The sequence below is a fragment of the Lichenostomus cassidix genome, chromosome 2 (assembly GCF_008360975.1).
Source record: "Lichenostomus cassidix isolate B80296 chromosome 2, HeHo_3.0, whole genome shotgun sequence".
Lineage (NCBI taxonomy): Eukaryota > Metazoa > Chordata > Aves > Passeriformes > Meliphagidae > Lichenostomus > Lichenostomus cassidix.
The window spans coordinates 149,150,951-149,175,662 of record NC_139482.1 but is presented as its reverse complement, the minus strand read 5'-3'; the positions used below and the strand labels follow the sequence as shown (position 1 = coordinate 149,175,662).

At 42.7% G+C, this 24,712-nt stretch overlaps 1 protein-coding gene across 7 annotated transcripts in view; it reads left to right on the top strand.

Moving 5' to 3' along the window:
- The window catches only part of TSNARE1 (t-SNARE domain containing 1), a 442,869-nt gene that overhangs the window by 221,504 nt on the left and 196,653 nt on the right, over positions 1-24,712 (top strand). For 6 of the 7 annotated variants that reach the window (XM_085053686.1, XM_085053689.1, XM_085053684.1 and 3 more), the window contains one exon: positions 7,507-7,674. In XM_085053686.1, the coding sequence (XP_084909812.1) occupies positions 7,507-7,674 (168 nt within the window). The remainder of the gene's footprint in view (positions 1-7,506; positions 7,675-24,712) is intronic. The other variant, XM_085053691.1, reaches the window with a different exon arrangement.

Genomic DNA, 24,712 nt, shown 5'->3' with positions numbered 1-24,712 from the left:
CCTCCTTTTCCACTGCTCCAGAGTGGCACTGTGCCCGTGCTAGGGGTTTTCTCTGCTGCAGGAAATCAAGCTGAATTTGGTTCTTGACTCCATGTGAACCCAGGAAAAAAAGACTCCTCCCTATTTTAATTTTTTTTTTGGTACTAGATGGGTGCTAAGGGGTGAGCCAGTGACTCATTCTCCCTCTTGTTTGCCTTTCTAGCAGGAACCTGCTCACCAGCTGTGCAGCACATATGTTGGGAGGCAGAGACAACACTGAGCCTTTCTAGACATTCTTGATGTGTCTGTGAGCTCTTTCAAGCATGGGCCATTTACACAAACGCTGGGGCTTTCAGCTGCTCAGAGAGGGAGCTGCGAGGAGGAAATCTCTGCCTCTCATCAGGATCCAGGGACAGCACGGAGCTCAGCTCTCAGACAGCACTGCCAGCCAAAATGTGCTGCCAGCAGAGATGTGCAGAGACAGAGAATGCTGGGAATACAACACAGACAGCTAGGAAAGGGCAGGAACAGCTTTAGGAATGTGTGGCGATTTTGTAAAATAAAAACAGTGAATGCTCTCCTGCCTGACAATCTTCAAGGAATGTTTATCCACTTGCTCTGCGTGTATGGAGATGCCACCTGAAGGTGGTGGCAGCCCAGGCAGTTGGATTTGGGGAGGATGGGTGAAATCAGGCTGAAGTCATTCAGTGAAATGGGTTTGAAAAGCAGAGCATGTTGGATTACAGAGGAGGGAAATAAGTGCCTCTCTTCACTGATGCTGTTTTGTTTCACTCACATCGCCGTGGGACCTTCTATTTGCATGGTAGAGAAAGTCGCCAAATCAAGAGGAAAAAAAAGGGAGAAAGACTGGAAATAGGACCAAAACCAGCTGCTGCTTCCTTCAATCACACAGGGTGAAAGTACATGGCAAAATGCAGCCCTGATGATCAACTGAAGTTTGATCTAGAAGCTGATGATCTCCATGAGCAAAACATGAGTGTCAGCCCCACCATCTAAGCCTGGTAGGAAGGGCATTCCTCCTAAATTTGGTCTTCACTGTGGGGAGAAAATGTGCTGTGCTTCTTAAAAGCACATCAGTTAGCAGAGAGCTAAACCTCGGGCCCCTGGCTTATTTTCTTTTTCTTCATCTACCACAGACAGGTCATTTAATTCTCCCACCCTGAGTGCAGTGAGATCGACTCTGAACTCAAGCAGCCCTGGGTGATGAGGTCAGGATTGCTTAGAATGAATTTGGTGAAGTAATAAAGTCTTGAAGGCAAACTAAAGAAGAAGAAAACAGTAGGAGGTATGAACTAGGTACTCTGTCACTTAGTCTCTTCCAGTTCCAGGAAACTGAAAAGATTTTCTCAGTCCTCATGACTGCAGAGACCTGAATGAGTAAATTTAAAAATGTTGAAAAGCAAACTAGCAAAATAATTTCTGTTAATATGTTTCCCCTAAAATTTGTAATTTCTTGCAGATTCTGTAAGTAGGAAACTGGTAGAAAGGGTCGTTTTCTTGCTCAATTTCACATTCATTCAAAAGTAAACACCTTGATCAGGAGTGAAGACAGAAACACATGAAGGATTCTAGTTAATTTAAATAAAAATGCACTTCAACCCTTCCCTTTATGCAAATTTCCCCATCCTGGTTCTTCCCATGCTACATTGGTGCAGAGTAATCAAATTTGCATAAGTTGAAGAAAATGCTGAATCCATTTCTGTATTTGCCCATGTCAGTGATGCATGCAGGAAGGATTCAACACATTTCACTTTAAAGTTGTCTTTGTTGTGCTAGTTTTAAATTTGGCCATTTATGAGTGAAAAGAAAGAGCAGGCAATGGTTAATTTGTGATTTCTTGTGATGCATTTCTTTCCCAGTTTTTGTGGGAAGCTCCTCTCCTAAGACAGCAGAGCTTAGATTGCCAATCACTGCTGTGATTTTCGGTGTGGAAGATAATGCAAAATTGTAATATCACTATTTCTCTCCTCTAAAAGATTTAGAAGTCCCAGGCTGCTTGTTCTGTGCCTGCCTGAGGCCTTTCTACCTGTAATTGCTTTGGGCTTTTGCTTGGCATGGTGCAGCTCTAAATCTCATTGAGCCTGCAAGGTTAGTTGTTTTGGAAGGATGGTTTGAGAGAGATCATCTAATCCGATTTATCAGTCGCCTTAACCTGGCTGTATTTTGGGGATAGCCAGGCCAAACTGGCTGCTCTGTGTCATTTTTGTCCCAGGCAGCTTTGCAGTGCCAACCTGCGATTAAAAAATGTGTCAGGCAGAGTAACTCCAGCAGGGCTCTGCACTGTGGCCCTCCATGCACGGTGTTTTATTGAACCCTAATGCAGACACTCCAGCCTCATTATTCTACACGCAATAAAATGTGAATTTCTGAGCCTGGGTGCTGCTGAGAATAGGATGTCCTCATAAAGCGTTGCCTGGCTGTTTATGTGTCTATATGTACTATAAAGCAAGAGATAAACATCTCTGCATTTGCATTCTGTTTGAAAGCCGGAGCCAAAATGTTACCCGAGGAGATGGGAGAGTGTTCAGGAGCTGTGGGAGGTGTCTTGGTTGCTGCTGGAGCTTCCCAAATCCCTGCTAGAGGTGCAGGAGATTGGGGAAGATAGAGCAACCTGTCTTGGTTCATTGCCTGAGTCATAGAAGAGCTCTAAAATACTCTCTTTTCGTGGTGGGAGAAGATTTCCTGGGAACTGCCTGCAGTCTGTAGTGCAAAATTAGCTCAGAGGAGGGAGTCTGGTTTTACCTGTGCTCATATAAACCAGGAGGGGTTTGCAAGGAATTTGTGAATGGTGCTGTGCACATCAAAGACATCTCCAGGGTCTCACAGCCCAGCAATGCTCTAGCTGCTTGAAATGTGCATGCAAATGGAGTAGTGGTCAGAAAAAAAGGAACCTGTGCTCTTTCTTGTCCTCCAGAATTAGTTTTCCAGTCCAGGTGAGGGACTGCTGGCTCAAATTGAACTTGCTGTCAACCATGACCCCCCAAATCCTTTTCCATGAGCTGCTCTCCAGGGTGTTGCTCCTCTTCCCCATTCTGACAACAGCTCTGCCACATCCACCCCAAGACACTGTGATGTGTCCTCTTCCCAAACTTTCACACACAGACATTAAACTCTCCTCCCCAGGACACATCTTCTGGTGGAGTTTGGAGTGGAAGGAGGTGTAGAAATGGGTTTGGGTTGTCTCATTCCAGGTTTAATCAAGATCCCTTCTCAACTGTCTTTATTCCAAGGTTGAAAGTAGAAGTTTGTGAATGTCTTCCTCAGCCCTTCATCCTCCTGTCCCTGTGGTGTCACTCACCTGGTACACAGATTCTGTAAATACAGCTTCAATAACTCTTGATTATTTATATCAACTCTTACAGTTCTTTTTGGCAAGACTGTGAGAGGCCCATCTTGTTTCTCACTTTATTATCTTCTTTGTACTAACCTGAGCTGGAGGGAGTGTGTGTGTCTCAGTATTTTTCTCTGTTGTATAATTTTCCTCTATATCTTCAGGTTTTGGGGAGGATTGGAGAGGAAATTTTCCTTTGAAATCACTAAACATTTTCCTGGCACTAAAAGCCATTTCTCAACCATCTCCAGTCAACATTTCATGCCTTGAATTTGCAATAAGGGAACAGCCTTGTAACCAGCAATCAGAAATGTCATCATTAAAGTTAGTGATGTAAAAATAGAGCTGCAGGACTGGGAGGTAGCAGGACACTCTCACTGCTCCAGGAGACTCCCAGCTCTCTGAAGATGAGCTGTAAGGGTTGGTTGGTGTTGAATTAGCTGGAGTTCCCATTAGATTTCTGCTCCTCTGTGGGATAAAGACCATATGGGAGCTGGAAGAGAGGACATTTCAATCCCTTGCGTGGTGATTTTGTGTGACATGAGTTGTCAAACTCGTGATGTTCTGTCCCTTCTGATAGACAAATGGGGAGTGAGGCAGAACCAGGGTTGGGAGGGGATATTTTTGGAGGGGTCTCAGACATGCAACTTCTGAGGCAAAGATTTTGCTGCTGATAAAGTACAGGCACTGACAGAAGCTGTCACCATCCAGATAAAACCTTCCTTTCTTTTTTTTCCCCCTATCAGCAGCTGCATATAGCATCTCCCCACTGGTAGAATAAATCTGATAAAAAATGTAGTTGTAAGCAGCAATGATTTTATCCTGGTGAAAAGATTTTATCCAACAGGAAAAATGTTGTGCCTGGGCATAATTTTTCAGATATGATGAACAACAGCATGATATGACCCTCAGTCCCGAGGATTTAGTTTTAAAAGAACTACTGAGCATATCAGATATACTCAACTTTTTCTCTGCTATCATTTTTTTTTCTCATTGGCAGAGTTCAGTTTATAGATACATCTTGACAAAAATCTGCCAGAGGCAAATTTCAACAAAAGAACAACTTCAAACACATCCAATTAACAATTTATGAAAGGAAATCTGACAGAAAATTACACAGAGATTCACAGGGCATAAAATTTGGCACTAAATCAAATTTATTGTGGAAATGCCTGTACAGGGAGTTATGGCCCCTTCCAGAGCAGTGTCAAAGGGAACTTTATCTGTGGAGGCTCAGGGAGTGCCCTCCATCTGATCTTTTCTTGCTATAAATAAAATGTTTTGTCAGACGTGGCAATGAACATAACTCAAAAGGGAATGAAGACCACTGATAAGCCAAACTATGTGCAGCTTTCCATCAGAAGTATTAGAAGTGATTAGATTTCTTCACAGTTTCAAATTTAAGATTTGTTCACTTTATCACAGAAATGAGGGGCTCTGAACCATCGACAGCACAAAATCGCTTTTATTTTTTAGCACAGCACACAGACCCTGATAGCAGGTCATAGACTGTATTTAATATTATTATGGAGCCATTTTTATGTCTGGAAGGAAATATCAGCCCCCCTGCATCCTGTTGTTTCACTGATTTACTCATTCAGCAGCCGTGGTTGGATTTTTTTTTTTTGGAAGATGTTAAGCATACAAATGCATCTAATTGCCTTCAGCAGCTCTGAAATTAACTTAGGTCACTACTTTGTTTAGAGAAAAAGATCTGTGTCTAGACCTTTACCTATTTAAACACATGAATAGCTGTTTTGTTTTTCTAAGAGATGACTGAGCAGCAGCACTGGCAATGCATTATCTGAGTAATTTGGAGGGGGGACATTTTATTTACAGATACCAGGCCCAGCTAGTGAGGATGACAAATAAAGTTGACACAGGCCAAGACAAAGCATATTTGTGGTACAACTGTGTCATTCCCTGGACTAATCTGATTTGAAGAGCTGCTTGCTGCATCTCTGGCTCTCCTGTGCTCCCACATCGGAGCAGGAAGCATCTGAACACTTGAAAATTTGTCATCTTCCACTGAAATTCAGACCTGCCCAGGACAAGCATGGCTTGGAGTGTCCATTCATGGTCCTTGGTGCAGCATCCTTGCTCGGACCAGAGCACAAATTTCATTAAAACACTTTTCATGCAATTCCATAGGGCAGATTCTTGGGATTTTCCAGCCCACTTGGTGATGTGCAGTTTGCTTCTGCTCACCACTGGTGAGGATGAGAGGACACCTCTGTCACTAAATGAAGCATTAGAATACCCCAAAGGTTTTTTTCCCGAGTCCATTAATACACTCTTTTGGCATTGAAACACTTTACCAGGGAAGTTAGTGTCCAAGGCACGTAATAATTAGTGAATAAAACACCCCCAGAGTATCTTAATCCTATTAAAATATGTCTTTTAAAGTGTAAATGAATCTTTAACCTAATTTTAAATGATGATTTTCTTCCTGTTGCACAGCCTTTCTCATTAGATAACAGATCCCCAGGAAGCAGAAGGTGAAACAAAGTAAGATATTAATGTCAAAGATTTTCATCTTCTGTTCATATTTGGAAAGATACTTGACTGTTAACAGCTGATTTTTCTATTTTCCTTCTACTTCTTCCATCACCCCACTTCCTTCACCATGTTGTGTTATTTTCCTTGTTCCCAGCTAGGTATGGTGATAATAATAATTAATTAATTTCATAAAGCAAAGTCTAAGTTTGGGGAAATGCAAAAATTCTTTTGTTTCTAAATACAGGAATTTCATATTTTAATGAGTTAAAGAACAGTTAGAGAGTTAAATAAAAATTTCCAGACTCAAGTCCTCCCAGTCCTTCCAGTTCTCCAGTCCTGTGCCCTTCCACCAAACTGTCCCATCATCTCTCTTCCTGTTCACTCTGTGGGAATTTGGGGGAATTAATATTTTTGAAGATGTAGCCACAGCAAGACAGCAAAAGCTTTTATTTTTCAGGCATTGCTCCTATTGTTTGTGCTTCAGATAAATCCAGATTCAGAGAAGTGAACATATCCCTGACTACCTAGTTTTCTGTTTTTCTGCCAGTTTTCTGTTTTTTTGGTTTGGGTTTAGCAGCTATTGGGGACATTTTGGTCAAGGATGTGCTGTGGCTACTACCATTTCTTCTTTCAACTTCAGAGCATCAGAAGCACTTGGATTGCTTTTTTATTGTAATTTTTGTTTAGGAGTCAAAGCATAGCTCAAGACCAAGTTAAAGGATCATGAACATTGTTTGAAGTGGAATTCCTGTGCAGTGTAAGGTTGGAGCTTTCAACAGCACTTCACAGTTTAGAACTTGAGCTCAACCTCCAAACCAGCCCTGAGTCAGTTCATTCTCCAAGTTCAGTCAGGTAGGCCATGGTGGGGATGATTTTGAACTGAAAGTGGAGATATTTAGATTAGTTATTATGAAAAATTTCTTTACTCAGAAGGTGATGAGGCCCTGGCACAGGTTGCCCAGAGCAGCTGTGGCTGCTTCATCCCTGGAAGTGTTCAAGGCCAGGTTGGATGAGGCTTGGAGCAGCTTGGGATAGTGAAAGGTGTCCCTGCCAGGGCAGGGGGTTAGGAATGAGATGATTTTAAGGTCCCTTTAAACCCAGAACATTCTGTGGTTCAACGACTGTGATGTGATGTGTCAGCAAAACCAGGTGAACTCTGTAGAGTGAGCACCACAAACCTGTGAGTTGCTCAGGATGATCACTCTACACTCACATCACTGCAATGATTTCCCCTTTTAAAAGCTGTGCTGTTTATCTCATAAATGGCAAAGATTGTAATCTTTGTGTTTTGAATGTTGCAAGATGGATCGTAAAGTTTTCAAGATAAATAGGATTTCTGTATGCCTGAGAAAGTGTCTAATTAAAGAAGAATTTGCAGGAAAGATAAACAAAGCCAATGTATTATTTTTCAGCTTCACACCAGTGTTTTGTTCCATCAGAACCGTGGAGAATTGAAGTTGCTTGTTGGGACCCAACAGTAGCTCAGAAGATCTGACTTCAAGTCCAAACACTTCCTTTGAGACTTCAAACATTTCCTCTCCCGTAATCAACTTTTCTCCTCACATTTCACTGCAGTTTACACCATCTCTTACATATTTTCTCTCCCCACACTAAAGCTATGTAAAACTGGAAAACATTTACACCTCCTTTGCTTTCTTTCCATTCTCCCACCTCAGCAGAGCCCTAAGACCCCCTTCTCTGACCTGCCTGACGATGAGAAGATCTTCAACGGAGGTGACAGTGCATGGCAGAGCCAGGGCCAGGAGCAAGCCTTGCTCTCGGAAATCACGGAGGAGGACCTGGAAGCCATCCGCCAGCGGGAAGAGGCCATTCAGCAGATTGAGGTCAGTAACCTCCTCCCACCGTGGTTTTGGGAGCTGGCAGTGCAGATTCCTTGCGTTGTGCTTTGCTCAACATGAAGGAAATGCTGATTTACATCGCTGTCTGTATAGCATTACTAAAAACCGGGGAAATTATAAAATATTTCTCAACATGGAAATCAGTGAAAAGTTAGAAATCTGTATGATTTGTAATGAAAATGACAAGAGTTAATTAATGTTCTAATGGTTGGGTTCTGTGCAGTGAGGCTTCCACAGCAGAGTCTGTAGTGAGGAGGTTTAGCTGAGCTGAGTTCTGCAGCAAAGCAGCTTCCTCCTTGCATGCAAACTTGAAATGGGAATTTGTCACAGGCAGAAAATACTCAGCTTTACCATTAGAGAGAATAATAGGAAGACAAAAGGAAATAACTTGTTAACCTTTTCAAATTATTCAATATTTTGCAGTATCAAAGTATTTGGACGTGCTTGATGTAGTTAAAAGAGGACATACTATTTTTATTCCCTTTTTTTTTTCCAAAGCACTGTACAAATATGAAATAAAAGGAACAAAAAGAGGCCTGAATAAGTTAAGCATCCCACATTTTTCTTTTTTTACTTCTCTTTTTATGCTTTTGGGGAACTCTTGTTACTTACATTGAAGTGATAAATGGGTAAAACAAGAACATGTTAATTCTTTCTAATTTGTATGCTTTTACAGACCTAAACTCAATGTGAACCAAAAAAAAAAAAAAGAGGGCTTCAGAATAATCAGAACATTTAATTAAGGGCTATACTTTGTCCTTTAATTGGTTTGGGCTAATTTTATCAGGATAGATTTTGGTTGAATTGTGATTGAGTTAAAAGTGCAAAAAGGGGACAAAAGTTCCTGCTGGAGGTTGGTGCTTTGAGGTTGAGAACTCTGTTTGCAAACAGTGATGGCCACACATGACTCAACTCTCCAAGTCAGAAATGTTGACAGTTTTACAGGAGCAGGTCGAGGTCAGTGTTTGTCTAATTTCTGTTGTGGTTCACTGAGCAGAGATGAATGAGCTTTGTGGATTTCTGCCCATTAGTAGGGGTGAAACTGTCAAAGAATGTTCTCACACTGAGCATCTTTGGCTGTGAATTGTGGTTTTGCACTTGAGGGATCTCATTCCATCCACCAGCACAAACTGTAGGGAACTTTGTTGAAAAAAAATGCATGTTTTAGGCTGTTCCTGCTCTTTGTATTCAAGAAGGATGGTAGCAAATGTATTTCTGAAATGATGTTGTGGACAACACCGTGAGCTCACTGGAGATATTTATGAACAGTTTGAGTAGAATCTTGTGCCTTGTTCTCTGGGCTGACCCTGCTTGAGTGGGGATGTTGGACAGACAGCCCCACTGTGGTGCCTCAGCCATTCTGTGGTTCTGTGATTTTGTCATCCTTTTGTTTGAAATAGTCAGTGCCTTTTTTGTTTTCTCTTTACATTACCCCTGTCCTCCCCAGAAAAACCCCACATTTAGTATTTGCCCATGAGGCAGTGGGGAATGACAACCCCCAAGACAGCCTCAAGCACACCAGTTTTGGAAAATCAAGAGGTGCAGTTGTGTCTCCTTGGAGAGATCTTTATTTTGCTGGCTAAATCCCATTTCTGTGCCACAGTCTGATGTCTCTGCACCACATGGCCAGGGTGGGGTAATTGAGGAGGGTTAACTGAACTAAATCACAGTCCTAAATAACTTAAAAAAACCCCAAAAAACTACATTCATGTATTGCTCAGGGTTTGTATGTATTGATTTGATCCTGGATACCTTTCTACCTAATATGAATTTACCTCTGAATAATTTAGTTTATGCAATTAATGATTTAGTCAACTTCAGTAGTTAATGTTGTTTAGGCTTTTGCTTCCTGAGAATGTGTGCACTTTCTTTTTACTTGTTTTTCCCCCATCTCCTGTATCCATTTTGCTTTGCTCTCCAAGATCCCTGATCGTCCTCTGAGGAGAGCTGCATTCCACAAACATTATTTCAAAAGTAGCTTAAACATTTCTCCTCAGGAGGAAAACATCTAGGACCGATGGCATTTTGTTTAACATCTCTTTTGAAAGAAATATAATGAAAATGAGGTTTTTTTGGACAGCATTGTTCCTCTCCCCAGCTGTATTTGAATAAGCAGATGGTGCTTTTAAATAATTTTCAGTGTGTTTTGTTTTTCTGTTTTTTGACCCACATGAACATATTTTTTGTGAAAGGACTCATCTTGCACATTAAAACTTCCCTGTTTTCAGTAGAAATTGTGGGTACACAGAGGATTCCCTGAGCTCACAGTCACCATAACAACCTTTTTCCAAAATATTTCCATAACCAGTGAGTCGCCAAGAAGGTTAAAACAACACATTATTCCTAACTGTCAAACACAACTAATAAACTTATTTTATTGCTGAATTGATGTATAGCATTTGTTGTCCTTTGTTCTTTGGGGACCAGAATGAAGAACAGAGCTGTGCAAAGCTTGTCTTGTGCAAGTAGATTGGTCTCGCTGGGATTTTCATGTTGCTGCACATCCAGCACCAGAAACATGCAGGTCTTGAGGAGCACAGGAGGCATTGAAAGAACATCACATCTTCTGATTACACACAGCTTTGGAGAAGCTCATGGTGCTGGTGCCAATCATGGGGCTTTTTGTTTTTTAAAGAGGCATTGAATCTGCCCTCTTTGCAAGAACAGGTATAAAACCTTCTCTGTTGCTGAAAGAAATAAGGAAATAAATTCTCTTCCTGTCTTGTGTCCTGGAAAACATATAAAATTGTGCCCATAACAGACATTATCTTAATGTTCCAATGCCTTTTTCCCACCTGTGTGTTTTCCACATCTCCAGGATCTCTTCAGAGGTTGGGGTTAATGGGACATTGTTCTCTGTCAGGGACATCCCTCGAGGCACTTTGCAGCGTTCACAGTTTCCACCTAGACAGATAACAGCCAAGTCAAAAGTTCACCTGGCTGTTCATTTTATTTAAATGTGCTCCTTTTGCTATTGCTTGCAGATTAAAACCAGAGACGTCTGCAAGGGAGATGTCTCGCCAAAACCTTACATTTTGGATAAAGATCTTTATTGCTTGGAAATGTCAAAATCTGGTAGGACACAGCAGCCTTGACACAAGTGTTATTTCTTAAAATATTGCTTTGAACTGTTATATAAAACCTATTTTAACTTGAACTGTATTGGCAGTGAATAATAGATGCCATAACAACTTTATATATAGCACTGTAAAATGTGCCTTCAGAAATACATGAGCTGAACTGTAATGTGCATTGTCAGTGCTCAGTGCTGCCACAAGCTCTGTCACAGCAAATATATATAATTTACCATCCCGTGCCTTTCATTTGCACCTGTGGTCATCTGAAAAATGGGAGGTGATAAAAGTTTGAGAAGAAATGGATAAGTACTGAATGGGAAACTTCACAGAATTTCTGCTGGTGACTGGAAAGACTTATTAAAAAAAAGATTCTAAATACTGCAGTGATTCTGCAAGTCTCCCATGATCCTCCCCATGCAGACAGCTTCTCCAGAGCTGATGAGAAAGGAAGATGAGGAAAAACCCTCCCAGATCACACCATCATTTCCTTGGAATTGCCATCAGATCATCCGACCTCTTCCACAACCTTTTCCTCTCCCATGGCACTTTCCCATTCCCGTCCTCTGCTCCCACAGGGTGGGAATTCTACTGCCTTGGAGAGTGGAAGGTGTCCCTTCCCATGGCAGGAGGATTGGAACAAAATGATCTTTAAGGTCTCTTCCAACCCAAACCACTCTGTGATTCCATGATATCCCTAAGAAAGCAAAAACACATCAACAGAGCTACATTTTAGCTGGTGCTTCCCTTGGCAAAAAAAAAAGAAGGAGAGATGGATAGGTTGTGGCAACAGGTGTGAGGAAACTGCTTTTATTTTTAGGAGAGGTTGTTCCCTCTGGGTCGTTGTTGAGAAATGTTGATGTTTATTCCCTATCTGTTTTGAAGAGAAGTGATAGATGCCAGCCTCCACGCCTGTCACTCAAGCCTTTGCAGGCAGACAGAGAATGAAGCACAATAAAAATAAAACAAAAGAAAGCCCCACAGAGTCTGGCAGAGGGTGTTTGTTAGTTCAAACATGTTCCTTGTTCCCTCATTATTCCGTATCATTGCTTGCTGAGGGGTGTTTTTGGTAAAATCTCTCACTGGTGGTTGCAGTTTAGAGGGTTTAGTGCAAGCTATTTTACACCTTTTTTCATCAGCTTCAATAGTCCAGGGCTTTGACTTAAGAGGGCTCTGGCTGTCTCTTCACAGAGGCTTTTTGACTCTGAGTAATGTATAAATAACACAAGATCATGACAATCACCAGTGCCCTGCGAGTGCCAAGCTCTTCTCATGACAGCGTTGGGGAGCCTAATTATCCTGAGCTGCAGAGCTGCCTGCCAGGTTGACATGGCCATCCCTGGGACTGCTATTGAGTTGTTCCCTAAAGATCCCACTCCAGTATCCTGCCCAGTCTCATTTAAAATGACCTGAGCTGCAGGACTGCCACCATTTATTTCAGGAGGCTATTTCACGGTCCAGCAGGCTTCAGTGTTGATGAAATGCTTCCCTCTGTTCTTGCTAAAGATCCCTTTCTCATTCTCGGCTTTTTACACCTAGTGAAACTCTGCTGGACCCTGCAAATAATTCTTCTTCCCTTTTGGCTTTTAAACTCCTCAAATGCTAACAGTTATCCTCCTCTTCACAAGTTGGTCTCCCTGGCTTTTCAGTCACTTCAGTGCTCTCTTCTCAATTATTTCCCATTTCCTAGTTCTTTGCTCCTGCAGCAGCAGACTGCATATAGGATTTTGGTGTTGTACCAGAGCTGAACAGAAGTGCGAAAAGCCCCATGGATCCAATTGAGAGCTTGCAAGTGCTGATGGAAAAATTCTAGAAAATTCCTGCACTAGTAAATTAAACATACCACAGACACTAGCACCTGCTCATTACACTTTTAAATTGTTAGAGCATATCTTGACACACTTTTGACCCAGAATAGCCAGTGCTTGCCCAGTTATTGACATAGTTTGAGCACTAACATATTTTCTAGAAGCAGTTTTGATGCAGCCACCCCGTTCAGAAGGTAAAGGGACTTGATGTGGATGAAATGAAGTGCATACCTGCAATTTCAGTGCCAGAGAACAGGCATCTCCCATGTCCTTGCACATCTGCAGCCCTATTGATTTATGAATTGATCACAAAAGTTTCCTCTAGTCCTCACTGACATTTAGGGAAGAGGAGGAGCAAGGTGAATTAGGGGTGAATTTTGTGGGAAACTGTGCAAGCCTGAGGGCAGAATGAGGTGCATGTGAAAAATAGCAGCTGGCTTCTTTGAAAATTTGGAAAAGCCTTAGCAAGTGTGGAGAACAAAGAGCAATCTATCCCAGTGGAATCCTGCAGTGGCCATTTCCATTGAATATTGATTTTACTGTGCCTCCCTCTCTGTGCCCCTGTGGCTTCCAACACTCCTGCATTGCTGAAAGGGATTTACCTTCACGTCAAAACCACTCACACTAAATCTGCCCATCTTTAGCATGTTGCTTTCAAGCTGCCACTGTCATGCCAGGCAGCACTGAAAAGTTTTGTTTATTTTAGTTTCAGGGGTTCTGTGAGGATCACAAAATATCCTGAGCTGGAAGGAACCCACAAGGGTCATCAAGTCCAACTCCTCGCCAACAATCTCACCATGTCTCTGAGAGCTTTTCCCAGATGCTTCTTGAGCTCTGTCAGGCTTGGTGCTGTGACCACTGCCCTGGGAAACTATTTAGTGCCCAATCACCCTCTGGGGAAGAACTTTTTCCTAATATCCAACCTAAACCCCCTGACACAGCTTCAGAATCCACATTCCCTTGGGTTCTATCACTAAACTAGCAAACACAAAAATCACGTGCTGTATTTCCTTGTCTTTCCATTTTCCCACTATTTATTAAGCGCTACTGTTACAAATAAATCCATCTGTCCTGTAATCCCAAAACATCCAGACAGAGAGGCAAGTGATGAAATACCACTTGGTAACACATTGTGAAAATTCTTTCATCATCTCTTTTCTGCTCACACATCACTTTTGCTACGACTACATGCAAAAGTCCAAACTTTTTCTTATTGCCTACCTAAAACTGTATTTTCTTCCCCTCCTCATGGTGATGATTAAAAGCTTGTATATTTTTGCCATCAGTGTTTCATCAGGGATACGAGTACAGCCTTGGATATCCCTTTGCAAGACAGAGATTTCAGGAATATATCACAAATCTTTTTTAGCCCTAGGCAATTTCTTACGTCTCAGGTGTAACCTTATGACTAAACTGTGTGTAGTGAAGTGTTTTTAACTAAATAGGAGAGGCTTCCACTGTGGGCTAGAGATAATTTTATTTTTCTCACTTACATTCCCAGTGCCTTATCCAAAGTTAGTGTCAGAGAGTCTTGCCCCAAACCCTTTCCTTCGTGCACTATTTCTGAAGTGAGCTTGCATGAAGAAGGCAGTAATGAAAGCCTGGATTCAGCAAATCCCTTATGTGTGTCTTAACAGCTTTGCTGAATAGGGATGGACTTTAGAACCTACTAAAAGTGAAGTATTTCCTCTGCAGAAGGAGGAAGGAGTGCTGAGACACACATAATTTGCTAACAGTCTGAATCTTAGGGAGACACATCTGCATATTTATATCCACAGAAACTGAGCTAAGGTTTCATGTGTGACCTGTCAGTGTGCATTGATAAGGCAGAGAGCTGGAAAGAAAGACATCTCTGGAGCTGGTGATGAAATGCTGTTTAGCTTCTGCAAATCCTCTTGCTTAAGTGTTGGTATTTCTTTTGTGAAAAGAATGTGTTACTTTCCTCCTCCATTTACTGCACTTTTGCCTGTTTTTGCCAGCAGATGATGACTGGCTCAACAAAGGTAATATCTTGCCCCTATTTCTGTTAGCACAGACAGTACAAACATAATCTGCCTCATCCACACAGCTATTTTTGTGTCTGTGATTTGCTGCCCCAAAGGGGAATTACCCCTCTCACCTATCGCTTGGGTTAGAGCAGTTCACTCTCTCTGATGCTAATCAATAACAATGGAGATCAACAGAAAATCAACCAGCTGAGATCCTCTAGCAGAGCTCAAAAGAGCTATTCCAGCAGGTTTGGCTTCTCACCTTCCTGGATTGAGTGCTGTGCTTTCTTCTTTAATTATTTTGGGTAGGAAAATCAAAATTTTCCCCAGTCAGGATGTGGGGGAATAACAACAGATGAGACTTAAACCATGGAAATATAAAAGTTCCTGTTGGCAAAGCTGTGAAGCATCTCAAGAACCCCCTGGAGAGTGAGTGAGACCTCAACCTCCCTCCTCTGAGCTCAGCAGAGAGGGAAGTGAACCAAGGATATTGGAAAAAACCCACAAAGGTAACAAGGGAAGAGATGACTGAGAAGGATAATGGCATCCACATTTCACAGCAAGACCAGTTCCCATTCCCTCCTATTTACCAAAAGGTGCCTGGTCCTTTATAATTTATCCTTGACAGGAATATTCTCCCACATCCTCATGGAAATGAGACTGAAAATCACATTCTTAACATTGTTAACAATGAATGTCAAATTTTAGAGGCTGATGACAAAGACAGTATTAGTTTATGCCCTCTGCACTATGCAGGCTCATTTAATTCAGGTGTTCTTTAATACTTTTAATTGCTCCTTTATGAAAGAGGATGTTCCAGAACTGTCTTTCCCCACCATCCTCTCCACCATTTATCTACCCAGAGTTTCTCCTCTGGTTGTCATTTCCTTCTCTGCATTAAAGTCACCTCTTTTGAGTGTTGAGGCTCTCAGACAGCTCACTCGAGGCAGAAAGACTATTAAGACTCACCTAGGAGCTACGGAGAAATGCAAATTTTAGTATTTGAATATATTTCCTACAGTGCAAAATTTTTAGCTAGACACCTGAGCAACCTGGTCTGACCTCAGCGCTGGTCCTGCTGTGAGTGAGAGGCTGGACTTGAGCTCTCCTGTGGCCTTTTCAAACCTGAATTATCCTGTGATCTCATGATCCCATTATCTCTCCATCTCCTCTAACTGCACCACCGAGGGCTACCAAAAGTTCATGTGTTAATCTTGCTTCAGTCTAAAGCCAAGACATCTCTATTTCCCTGCCTGCAGGAGCTCCCAAGTCAGCCTCATTCTCCCTCCTCTTCCATCCATTGTCACCACAGGCAGGAGTTCGTGCTTTGCTCCCTTGTTCTTACCACATTTATTTGGGGAAATGGTTAGGATATTGTACCCATCAGAAAGATTAGTAAAATCCTTCTGCACCTCCCTGGAAGAGAAATTCCCTGAGGTGACTTTGTGCCCAGTGGATTTGTGTCCTATTGGTGAGGCTGACCATAGAAACTGTGGCTGTCCTGTCCCAGGAAGTGTCCAACGCCAGGTTGGATGGAGCTTGGAACCGCCTGGGATAGTAAAAGGTGTCCCTGCCCATGGCCAGGGGTTGGAACAAGAGGATCTTTATGGTCTCTTCCAACCCAAACCATTTTGTGATTCTGTGATTTTGATGCAGAAATACAACCAGAGTCACATTTCAGAAGAATTCAGATCTCTCTTGTCCAGCAACAAGTGAAATGCAATTGTGGTTGAGGGAACTTTGCTCATGTTGGCATCAAAATCTACATTCTTTGAAAATGTGGACTTTTGAGATAAAGAACAAAGTTGAAATATCTTCTAATTTAAGGCTAAGGTATTGCTGTGGAAGGAAGGGTGATGGAAGGATTTTAGATCAAAGATCAAAACATGTCCAGGCAGGTTTTTGTAATTTTACTCTTAACATCTTCTAGTAAGCTATCAGGGCTAAAAGGACTTCTCTGGGTCACTCTGAGTGTTCCTGTGAATGTCTAAGACTTCCTTCTTTCCAGGTTTTAAACTGTTCCACGGCTTTGAACTGAAATAGAGCAGATTTAGATTAGATATTAGGAAGAAATTATTCCCTGTGAGGGTGATGAGGCCCTGACACAGGTTTGCCCAGAGGAACTGTGGCTGTCCCATCCCTGAAGTGTGCAAGGCCAGGTTGGATGGGGCTTGGAGAAACCTGGGATAGTGGAAGGTGTCCCTGTCCATGGCAGGGAGTTGGAACTGGATTATCTTCAAGGTCTTTTACAAACAAAACCATTCTGTGATTCTCTGCTGTACCTACAGCAATAAACATCTGCTTATTTTTAACTCTGCCTTTGGAGTTGGTGATTTTTGGAATGAATATTCCTGAGTCTCATCTTTCCTTGTCGGTTCTCCCACGAGGGCTAAAAGCTGCCACAGATTTCTTACCGTGCTCCTATTCCCATTTCACAGCTGGAGAAACTGAGACATTATGGATTGTTCCTCTGCCAGTGGAGCTCCATAGAAATGTAAATGCCTTGCTTAAGACCTGGGAAAGAGTCAGGATCTGTGCCAGGATTAAAATGCTGCTTGTTCTGTACTTCCGTATCCAATTCTCTTCAGACTGTGTTGGGTTGAGAGATCCAAATTCAGGATCTGGCATATTTAGCTTTTAATTTTTCTCCCTGTAGTTGAATTGCCAGGCAGAAGGAACGTGCTCCTGTTCAGAAAGCATCCATTCAGCTGGGATGAAGCTCCAGGAAAGCACTGATCATCATTCGTAGCTGGAGGCAGATCTTCCCTACAGGGTGGGGCTTGCTGGGATCTGAAGTTTTGCCCACGATGTCATGATTTTATCAGGAGATGCCAAACAGCAGCCTGTCTCTCTGAAAGCACAGACTGTTCTGTCAGAGACAGAGAATTTCTTGCCCTCTGAAAAATCTTCATATGTGAAGTTGAGGCTACAGGAGTGAGGGCAGGGGGGAAAGAGCTGCTCTGTGCTTGTATGCAGGAAACACACCTGGGAGAAAACTTGCAGGTGAATGTCAGTTATGTCAGACAAGGTGGTGTTGAGGTATTAAAAAAAGAGTTTTTTCTGGGCCTGAGAGAGATGTGCACAAGGGGTGCAGTGCTCAGAGCTGAGTGCTGGGGACTTTGATTAGCATGTGCTGATTTTCTGATGATGCTTTATTTGCTGGCTGCAGGAGGAGCCTGTGCTCATTTTGCTCCTCTCATGCTTCTTGGCAGACCTTATTCTCTCCTGGCAGTGGTGAGAGCCCTGATATCTGCTAGTGTTGAGGAGGAGCAACTTTAAATCTCATACAGCACTGAGAGTTCTTACCACTCTCTTTGAAAAAGTTGCTATTTCCTCCTGTAGGGAAAACTACTTCATCTGCAAGAGCAGTGTTTGAAGGTGGCAGCTCCTGTCTCTTTGCCTGAGCAGTTTTAGGAATTGGCCATAAATTCAGTGAGTTTGAGGAATTATAATATCATAAAATTGTTTCAATTGGAAGAGACCTTTTAGATCATCAAATCCAACTGTTGACCTGACACTGCCAAATCCACCACTAACCCATGTCCCCAAGTGCCACATCTAGACATCTTTTAAATCCCCCAGGGGTGAAGACTCCATCTGTGCCAGGTCCTGACAACCCTTCTGGGGAAAAGGATGTTTCCTAATATCCAACCTAAACCTCCCCTGGTGCAGCTTGAGGACATTTCCTCTTGTCCATTGCTTGTATTTGGAAGATGAGACCAAATCTCACCTCACTGCAATCTCCTGGAAGGGTATAGGACATCACTGCTTGTGCTCCTGATTCGTTAATCAGTCATCCCAAGCCCTTGAAGTCTCCTGATTGTCCTTTTTATTGCAACTTCACTACTACCTAGCAGAAAAAAAAAAAAGGATTATAATCGGAGGGTTGTAGCAGGATAGGAAGTTTTATTTTCATGTCTTTAACCCAGACCCCAGGGAGGCACCAGAATGCCCTAAGAATTGGGTCTATTTGGGTCAAAATGCATATTGGGCATTTTGCTCCCTTCAGAATGGAGTCTTTTCAGCTATTCTGTCATCTGCACCCACCAGGCTTCTGGTGAACCAAGGGGCCTTCAGAAAACTTCATTTTAACAGGGATTGGGTTCATTTTGTGCTTCAGTCTCAGACAAGAAAGTGCCTTTAGCCAATCACTGCAGCTGTAGGGAGCTGCAAAAAGTAACCCATATACTTTCCCCACTGTCCAAAACATACACAACTACTGGAGAGTCTCCTTCCATGGCTTTCAGGGATTTATGTCTTTCTCAACAAAACTCACGAGAGAGCAGAAGTGTCTCTATTTTTGGTGTTTTAAGCATATGGGGAGTGATATTGAAAGGGGAGTGGGAGACCAGTGAAGAGACAAAGTGAAGGATGTCTCGATCAGCAGTGATTCAGCAGAATTTCACTGCTGTAGTTTTGACATTCCCTATAAACATCCTGATGCAAACTTCAGTCCTTCAGCCTGATTTGATTTCTGGGTGCTGTCAGCAGCCAGGACCCAAAAATCACTCTGTAAGCATCAGCCCCTGTATTGGGCATGATCCTTTAAAATATGAACTTTCTGGAGCATTTCTGTTGTCACACAAGGTATTTCTCCACATCCTCTTTTTCCTTGCTAAGTACACCCGAAAATTTTAATGTGGGGATGGAAGGGGTGGGGGAAGGAAATTAAGAGAGAACCCCATGACTTCTCTGCCTCTCTGATTTCAGCTCATGCTTGTAAATATAAATCTCAGCATTGGGGTGCAAGGACTTTTGGGATTAGGTCCTTCTATCCTGAGTGCATCTGGGTGGAAATAAAAGGAAATCCTGCACCTTTTCATGTTGGTGTGGATTGCTTGGGAGGGAGTCACCTCCTACTGAATTCTGACAGGGCTAAGCCGAGTTCCCTCAGTTATTTCCCCCTGAATGTTCTTTCTAATTTACATCTCTGTGAAGGGTTAAGGAAGGTGACTTCAGGTGTTGCCATTAGAAAGTCAAATTGCAAAAATAAAGCATTAAAAATAAATGCCGCAGCGGAATTGCTGAGCCAGGGAATAAAGAGCTTTAAATGCAAACAGGGAACTGGCTGTGCATTTCTCCACCAGTCACCTGTCTCCCTGTCTGAGGATTAAGGACTCTGCGTCTTTTAGTCCTGAGTTTTCCCATTCAACTCCAGGTGCTGCTGAATGTCACAACTTTTTACAGCTTGCCTGTTAAGATTTAGAGGAACTTCCTTCCTTTTATTTGGACGGCAGGAGGAAGATTATTGCTTCCTCTGAGTCACCTCCTAGGAGAGACCCAAGGAGAGTCTCTCATAAAAGAGTAGATTTGAAATATACGTGGTCTTCCCTAAATAAAATTCAGGAATTTGGTGAGTGGGTTAATTTGCTGATAGGGTAGATCCCCAGCTATGGGAAATGGTTATAGATCCACTGACTTCCATGCTGTCCATGAACTGGTGTCTCATTTTGAATGACTTTTGAATTCCTCCAAAGAAAAGCATGAGCAGCATTTCTGTCATGCACAGCTTTCCCCTCCCCTGGGTGTTTTTGCAGGAGCACAAGGTGTTTTACAGCCACACTCAAACACATCCTGCCACACTAGATCATCTTTCAATGTTTCTCTGTCCTTGTCCCTCCCTCAAGGCACCATGTTATCCCCTAAATCTCAGGGTGCAGTGGCTCTTCCTTGTTGTCCCAGTCTTTACCCTGGACCTCTGCTGGGGGGTGGGAAGCAGTCAGATGGGATATTTTTTTTAGGATTCCTTCCTGCTGTGTATTCCTAGGACTGAGAAGACTTCATGGGTTCAACATCCTTGCTGTGAGCAGAGGCGACTCCAGAAGGGTTTTAGGGCTGAAATTTGTGCAACACAGAGAAGGTCTGGACCAGGCTGAGGGGCAAGAAGAATATCTCCAATATCACAGTAGCACCATCATCCCTTAATTAGGGACAGTGCCATATCAGGAGTTTTTACAGCTCTGGTGTCCCCAGGGGCATCAGGACATTCCCACCAAACCCATGCCGTTGTTAAATCATGGGGAACAATCTAAACTTCAAATCTAGCTCAGTCTGAGCTCTCTTTTCTTTTCCTCCATCCCTCCACTCCCCCTGAAGCTGGCGTTGATTAATTTTGCAGCACTCTGTGTGGGAGCACTGAGGTTTGGGTTAAAGACTATTATACAAATACCTCTTGCTATTCTTTTTCTCCCAACGCCTGTGGAGTTGGAGCTCCTATTGTTGTGTGCCATCAGAAAAGCTGCCACAACAGCTTGGGAGGAGCTGTGAGGAGCCAGCACTTTGTTTCCCAGGTGGGATTGGTCTGTAGGTGTCAGGATGGCTGTGGGTTGAGTCGAGTGGGTGCCTGAGCAGATTGCTTTGTCCTGAAGGCTCTCTGATGCTTGGTGACCTTCAAACGAGGTGAGGCAGGACCTCCTCCTCTGAGATCTGAGGTCAGGACTGCCACTGAAGTGCCACCTGCCTCAGCCACACTGTTCCTGTCAGCCACCAAGGCCTGGCACTCCCTGGCTGTGGTGCATTAACTCAGGGATAATTAATCCTCTGCTCCTGAGTGAGGCTGGAGCTGGGAAACAGCTCCAGACTGCCAACCTCGTGTTATTTATTGCCTGCTTCACTGTGTCCTCACAGCTTGCTTGCTGTTCTGGAAGGCACCAATGCATTAAGCAGTGGTTTGCCTTTTTCCTTGGGCTGCTTGAGTCTCTCTGCTGGACTTGTGTGCCAAATGTGGAGTCACAGGAGCTGCAGGAGCTATTTTCATTTCCCCCTCTCACACGCATTCATTGGTGTTGAGCATCATTCACTGCCGCATTATTGCAAGTGCTTAGGACCTTCTGATGTTTGCAACAGCCCTGTCCAGTCTTGACAAGCCTGGCTAGAGAATTACAGCCTGGTTCTGCCCTGAGATTGCCCCCAGGCATTGACTTTTACATCTTTTACCACAGACTGGTACCAAGTCTGTGCTGTTCATTATTCCTTCCATTCCAGACAATGTCCTCTCCCTGCCCTGCAAACTGGGAATCACTCTGAACTCAATCTGGCCTCAACATCCAGCTGGGACATCCCACAAGGTCCAAGCTCAGCTGCCCAAATTCACTCTTTTTGGATTTGGGCACCTCCTAGGGTATTTGGAGACCTGGCAATGTTTAGCTGAGGTTCTGGAGACACCCTGCTTCTCAGCAGTGGCTGACTCAGCTCCATGCTCAATGCATTTCTCCTGTCAGGTTTTTCCATCCTCCAGCCTCAAGGTTTTCCTAGAGATTTTGGCTCTACCTGTAACCCCTGTGTCCTTGGATAGCTGTGCCTACTCTACCTCTGTACCCTCCAGATGAGACTGTTCAAGTTGTCCTGGGTTTGTTGATAGTTCTGTATCCAATTTCTGCCCCAAGGAAACTCACCAAAGGTTGCAGTCTTCTGCTCCTGAATAGAGCTTTCATGTTAATGTGGACTTTGCAGGATTATCATGATGACAGATTGAGATTTTTTTGGTCTTCTTTTTTTAGGGTTTCTCTTTTTTTTGCCCCTCTCCACCAATGATTCGCCTTCCTGGATCACTTATAAATATATTTAACAATGTGGCATCCAGCAAAATTCCTAGAGGAAGCTGGCTGTTAACCTTTTGTCAGAATGAAAACTGACCTACTTGTAATTTTGGGTTCATTTTTTATTATTTTTTTTTCTTTCTTCTTTCTCCTGACCTGCTTTTGCATTTGACATTGCTTTGTACCTCTCTCCATGGTAGTTACCTTCTGTAGTCACCTGAGGAGTGACAACATCACAGACCTCTATAATCTGAAAAAGAATTAAAGCAACTGGTTTGCAATTTCTCTTTCATTTCCACTGAGTTATGGACTTGTTTAAAGGATTGCAAGGGCTAAGTGAGCTGTGATTTTCCTTACAAGGACCAGGCTATCACAGCCTTGCATGTGCTTTGTTGTTTTGTTCTGTTTTAGCCATTTTACCACGATGTGTAAGGTTTTATTACTCTATTCATCACTCAAACAGCCAAGACTTTTTGTAAAGCTCAGTTGTTTGTAACTGGCAAACTGCAACAGGGTTTGTTCCTAAACAGGGATTAGATGTTGCTGTTTACAAGTCTGGGGGATTCTGCAGGTAATTAGGATTTCTTGTCACCCAGAGCAAGTTACTTCTTCCAAAACTGGAGGTTTCCAGGATATAGATGTCCCTGCCTGACTTTAAAGGCTCAAAATAATCTGTAAAAACACACTTTTAGAACATAGTTCATCCAGTATGATTTCAGACATCTGTTCTATCATGAGCTGACCCATGATCAGCTTCTTTTCCTTAATGTACTGCATAAAATCTCCTGTTGTTTATCTCAAAAGCTCAAACATACATCCATAATCAATGATACCTATGGACTGCTTCTTCACCAGGCTGTTTGGACAAAATACTATTTTGTGGATTTTTAAAGATTCCTTTTGAGTGGCAGAGCTGCATCCCAGCTTCTGTCATCCCCATCTCTTAGAGCACTTGCTCACTTTGTGCCTAAATTGAGAAGATTTTTGTCACCTGAACTTTCTGTAATTTGAACTCGCAACTATAGAATCATAAAAATCATCGAATCATAGAAAAGGTTTGGGTTGGAAGGACCTTCAAAATCATTTACTTCCATCACCCCTACCCTCATCAAGGATATCACCCACTAGACCAGGTTACTCAGATCCCTATCTAACCTGGCTTTGAACCCTTCCAGGGATGGGGCAGTCAAGGAAATAACAATTATTTGTTTTTCAGAGATCAATCTTAACCTCTTTGTTTTCTGCTTTCTGTTAAGACTGTAGTATATAACTAGACGGTTTTTAGGGTGACTTCCAACCCAACCCATTCCATGATTCTCTGATTCAATTCTCTTGGTAATCCCAGACTGATGATCCCATGAGCAAATGCATTTATAACCCATCAGTCTGGATAATGAAATCAAAGGAAAACAATGTCCTGATTTTGATGTGTACTTTTAATTGAGCAAATGAAAAGCCTTCCATTTAAGCCTGCCAGGGTTATCTAAGTAATATTCTGGCACGTTGCCCTTTCACCAACGTGACTGTACATTCCAGCAACAAAATGGGGAAAAAATCAATTCTATTGGAAGGAAATCCCAGTAATTGAATCTCATGTTAATTGCAGATCAGAAGAAGAAAATTATTTTTACTATTTCAGAAAACTAAGTGAAAATGTGAGTAACAGAATGGTTGGCTCATGCCAAGATGAAATTTTTTCTTTTGCTCTTGAAGAATGATGCAAGAACACCCTGAATACAAGGTTTAGGTTGGATATCAGGAAAAGATTCTTCCCTCAGAGGGTGTTTGGGCACTGGAACAGCTCCCCAGGGAAGTTTTCATGGCACCAAGGCTGCCAGAGCTCAAGGAGTGTTTGGACAATGATCTCAGGCACAGGGTGGGATTGTTGAGATTGTCCTGTGCACGGCCAGGAGTTGGACTGTGATGATCCTTCTGGGCTCCTTTCAATTCAGAATATTCTATGATTTTCCTACTGTGGCTTTGACACCTAATAGACTTGCCACCCAAAAGATTTGCAGGGTTCACTCCAGGAAATAAAAGATCAATGTGTTCACTTGCACATCTTTGGTATCCAAAGTCTGGGAGATATGCAGGAAAGGTCTGTGTATCTTTTCCAAGTAGAGTGGCAATGAGGGAAAATGTAGATACTTGTTCTGTTCCCACTTCCCCAGGGGACTGAGTTTTAATAATCCTCAAGTTTCACAAAGGCTCCTGTGAAGCTGTATAAGTCCCTTTGCTGGAACACTGAGCTAACTAGGAATTACTGTTAAGGCATGAGCAAACTCAGCCTGAGACACTAAAAAATTTCCTTGGATGGTCATGAATGGACCAATGTGGGGTCAGGATCTTCTCCAAGTGTTGTGGCAAGAAGGGAACTGTCTCAAAGTGGTCTAAAAAACATTTCTTGAGTAAAATTTCTGTCCTCCTGTGCTTTGAGCTGGATTGTAGCGTATTCTGGTTTGATTTAGGTGATTCTGGGTGGCAGGAGGATCACAGCAAGCAAGAATGCAAAATACTTTCCATGGGAGATGAACAGTCCAATTTCTGAATAGCAAGGGAGCAGGGAAATTTTAACCCAGGAGCAATGATGGAGAATTTGTCAGAAAAAAAGGATG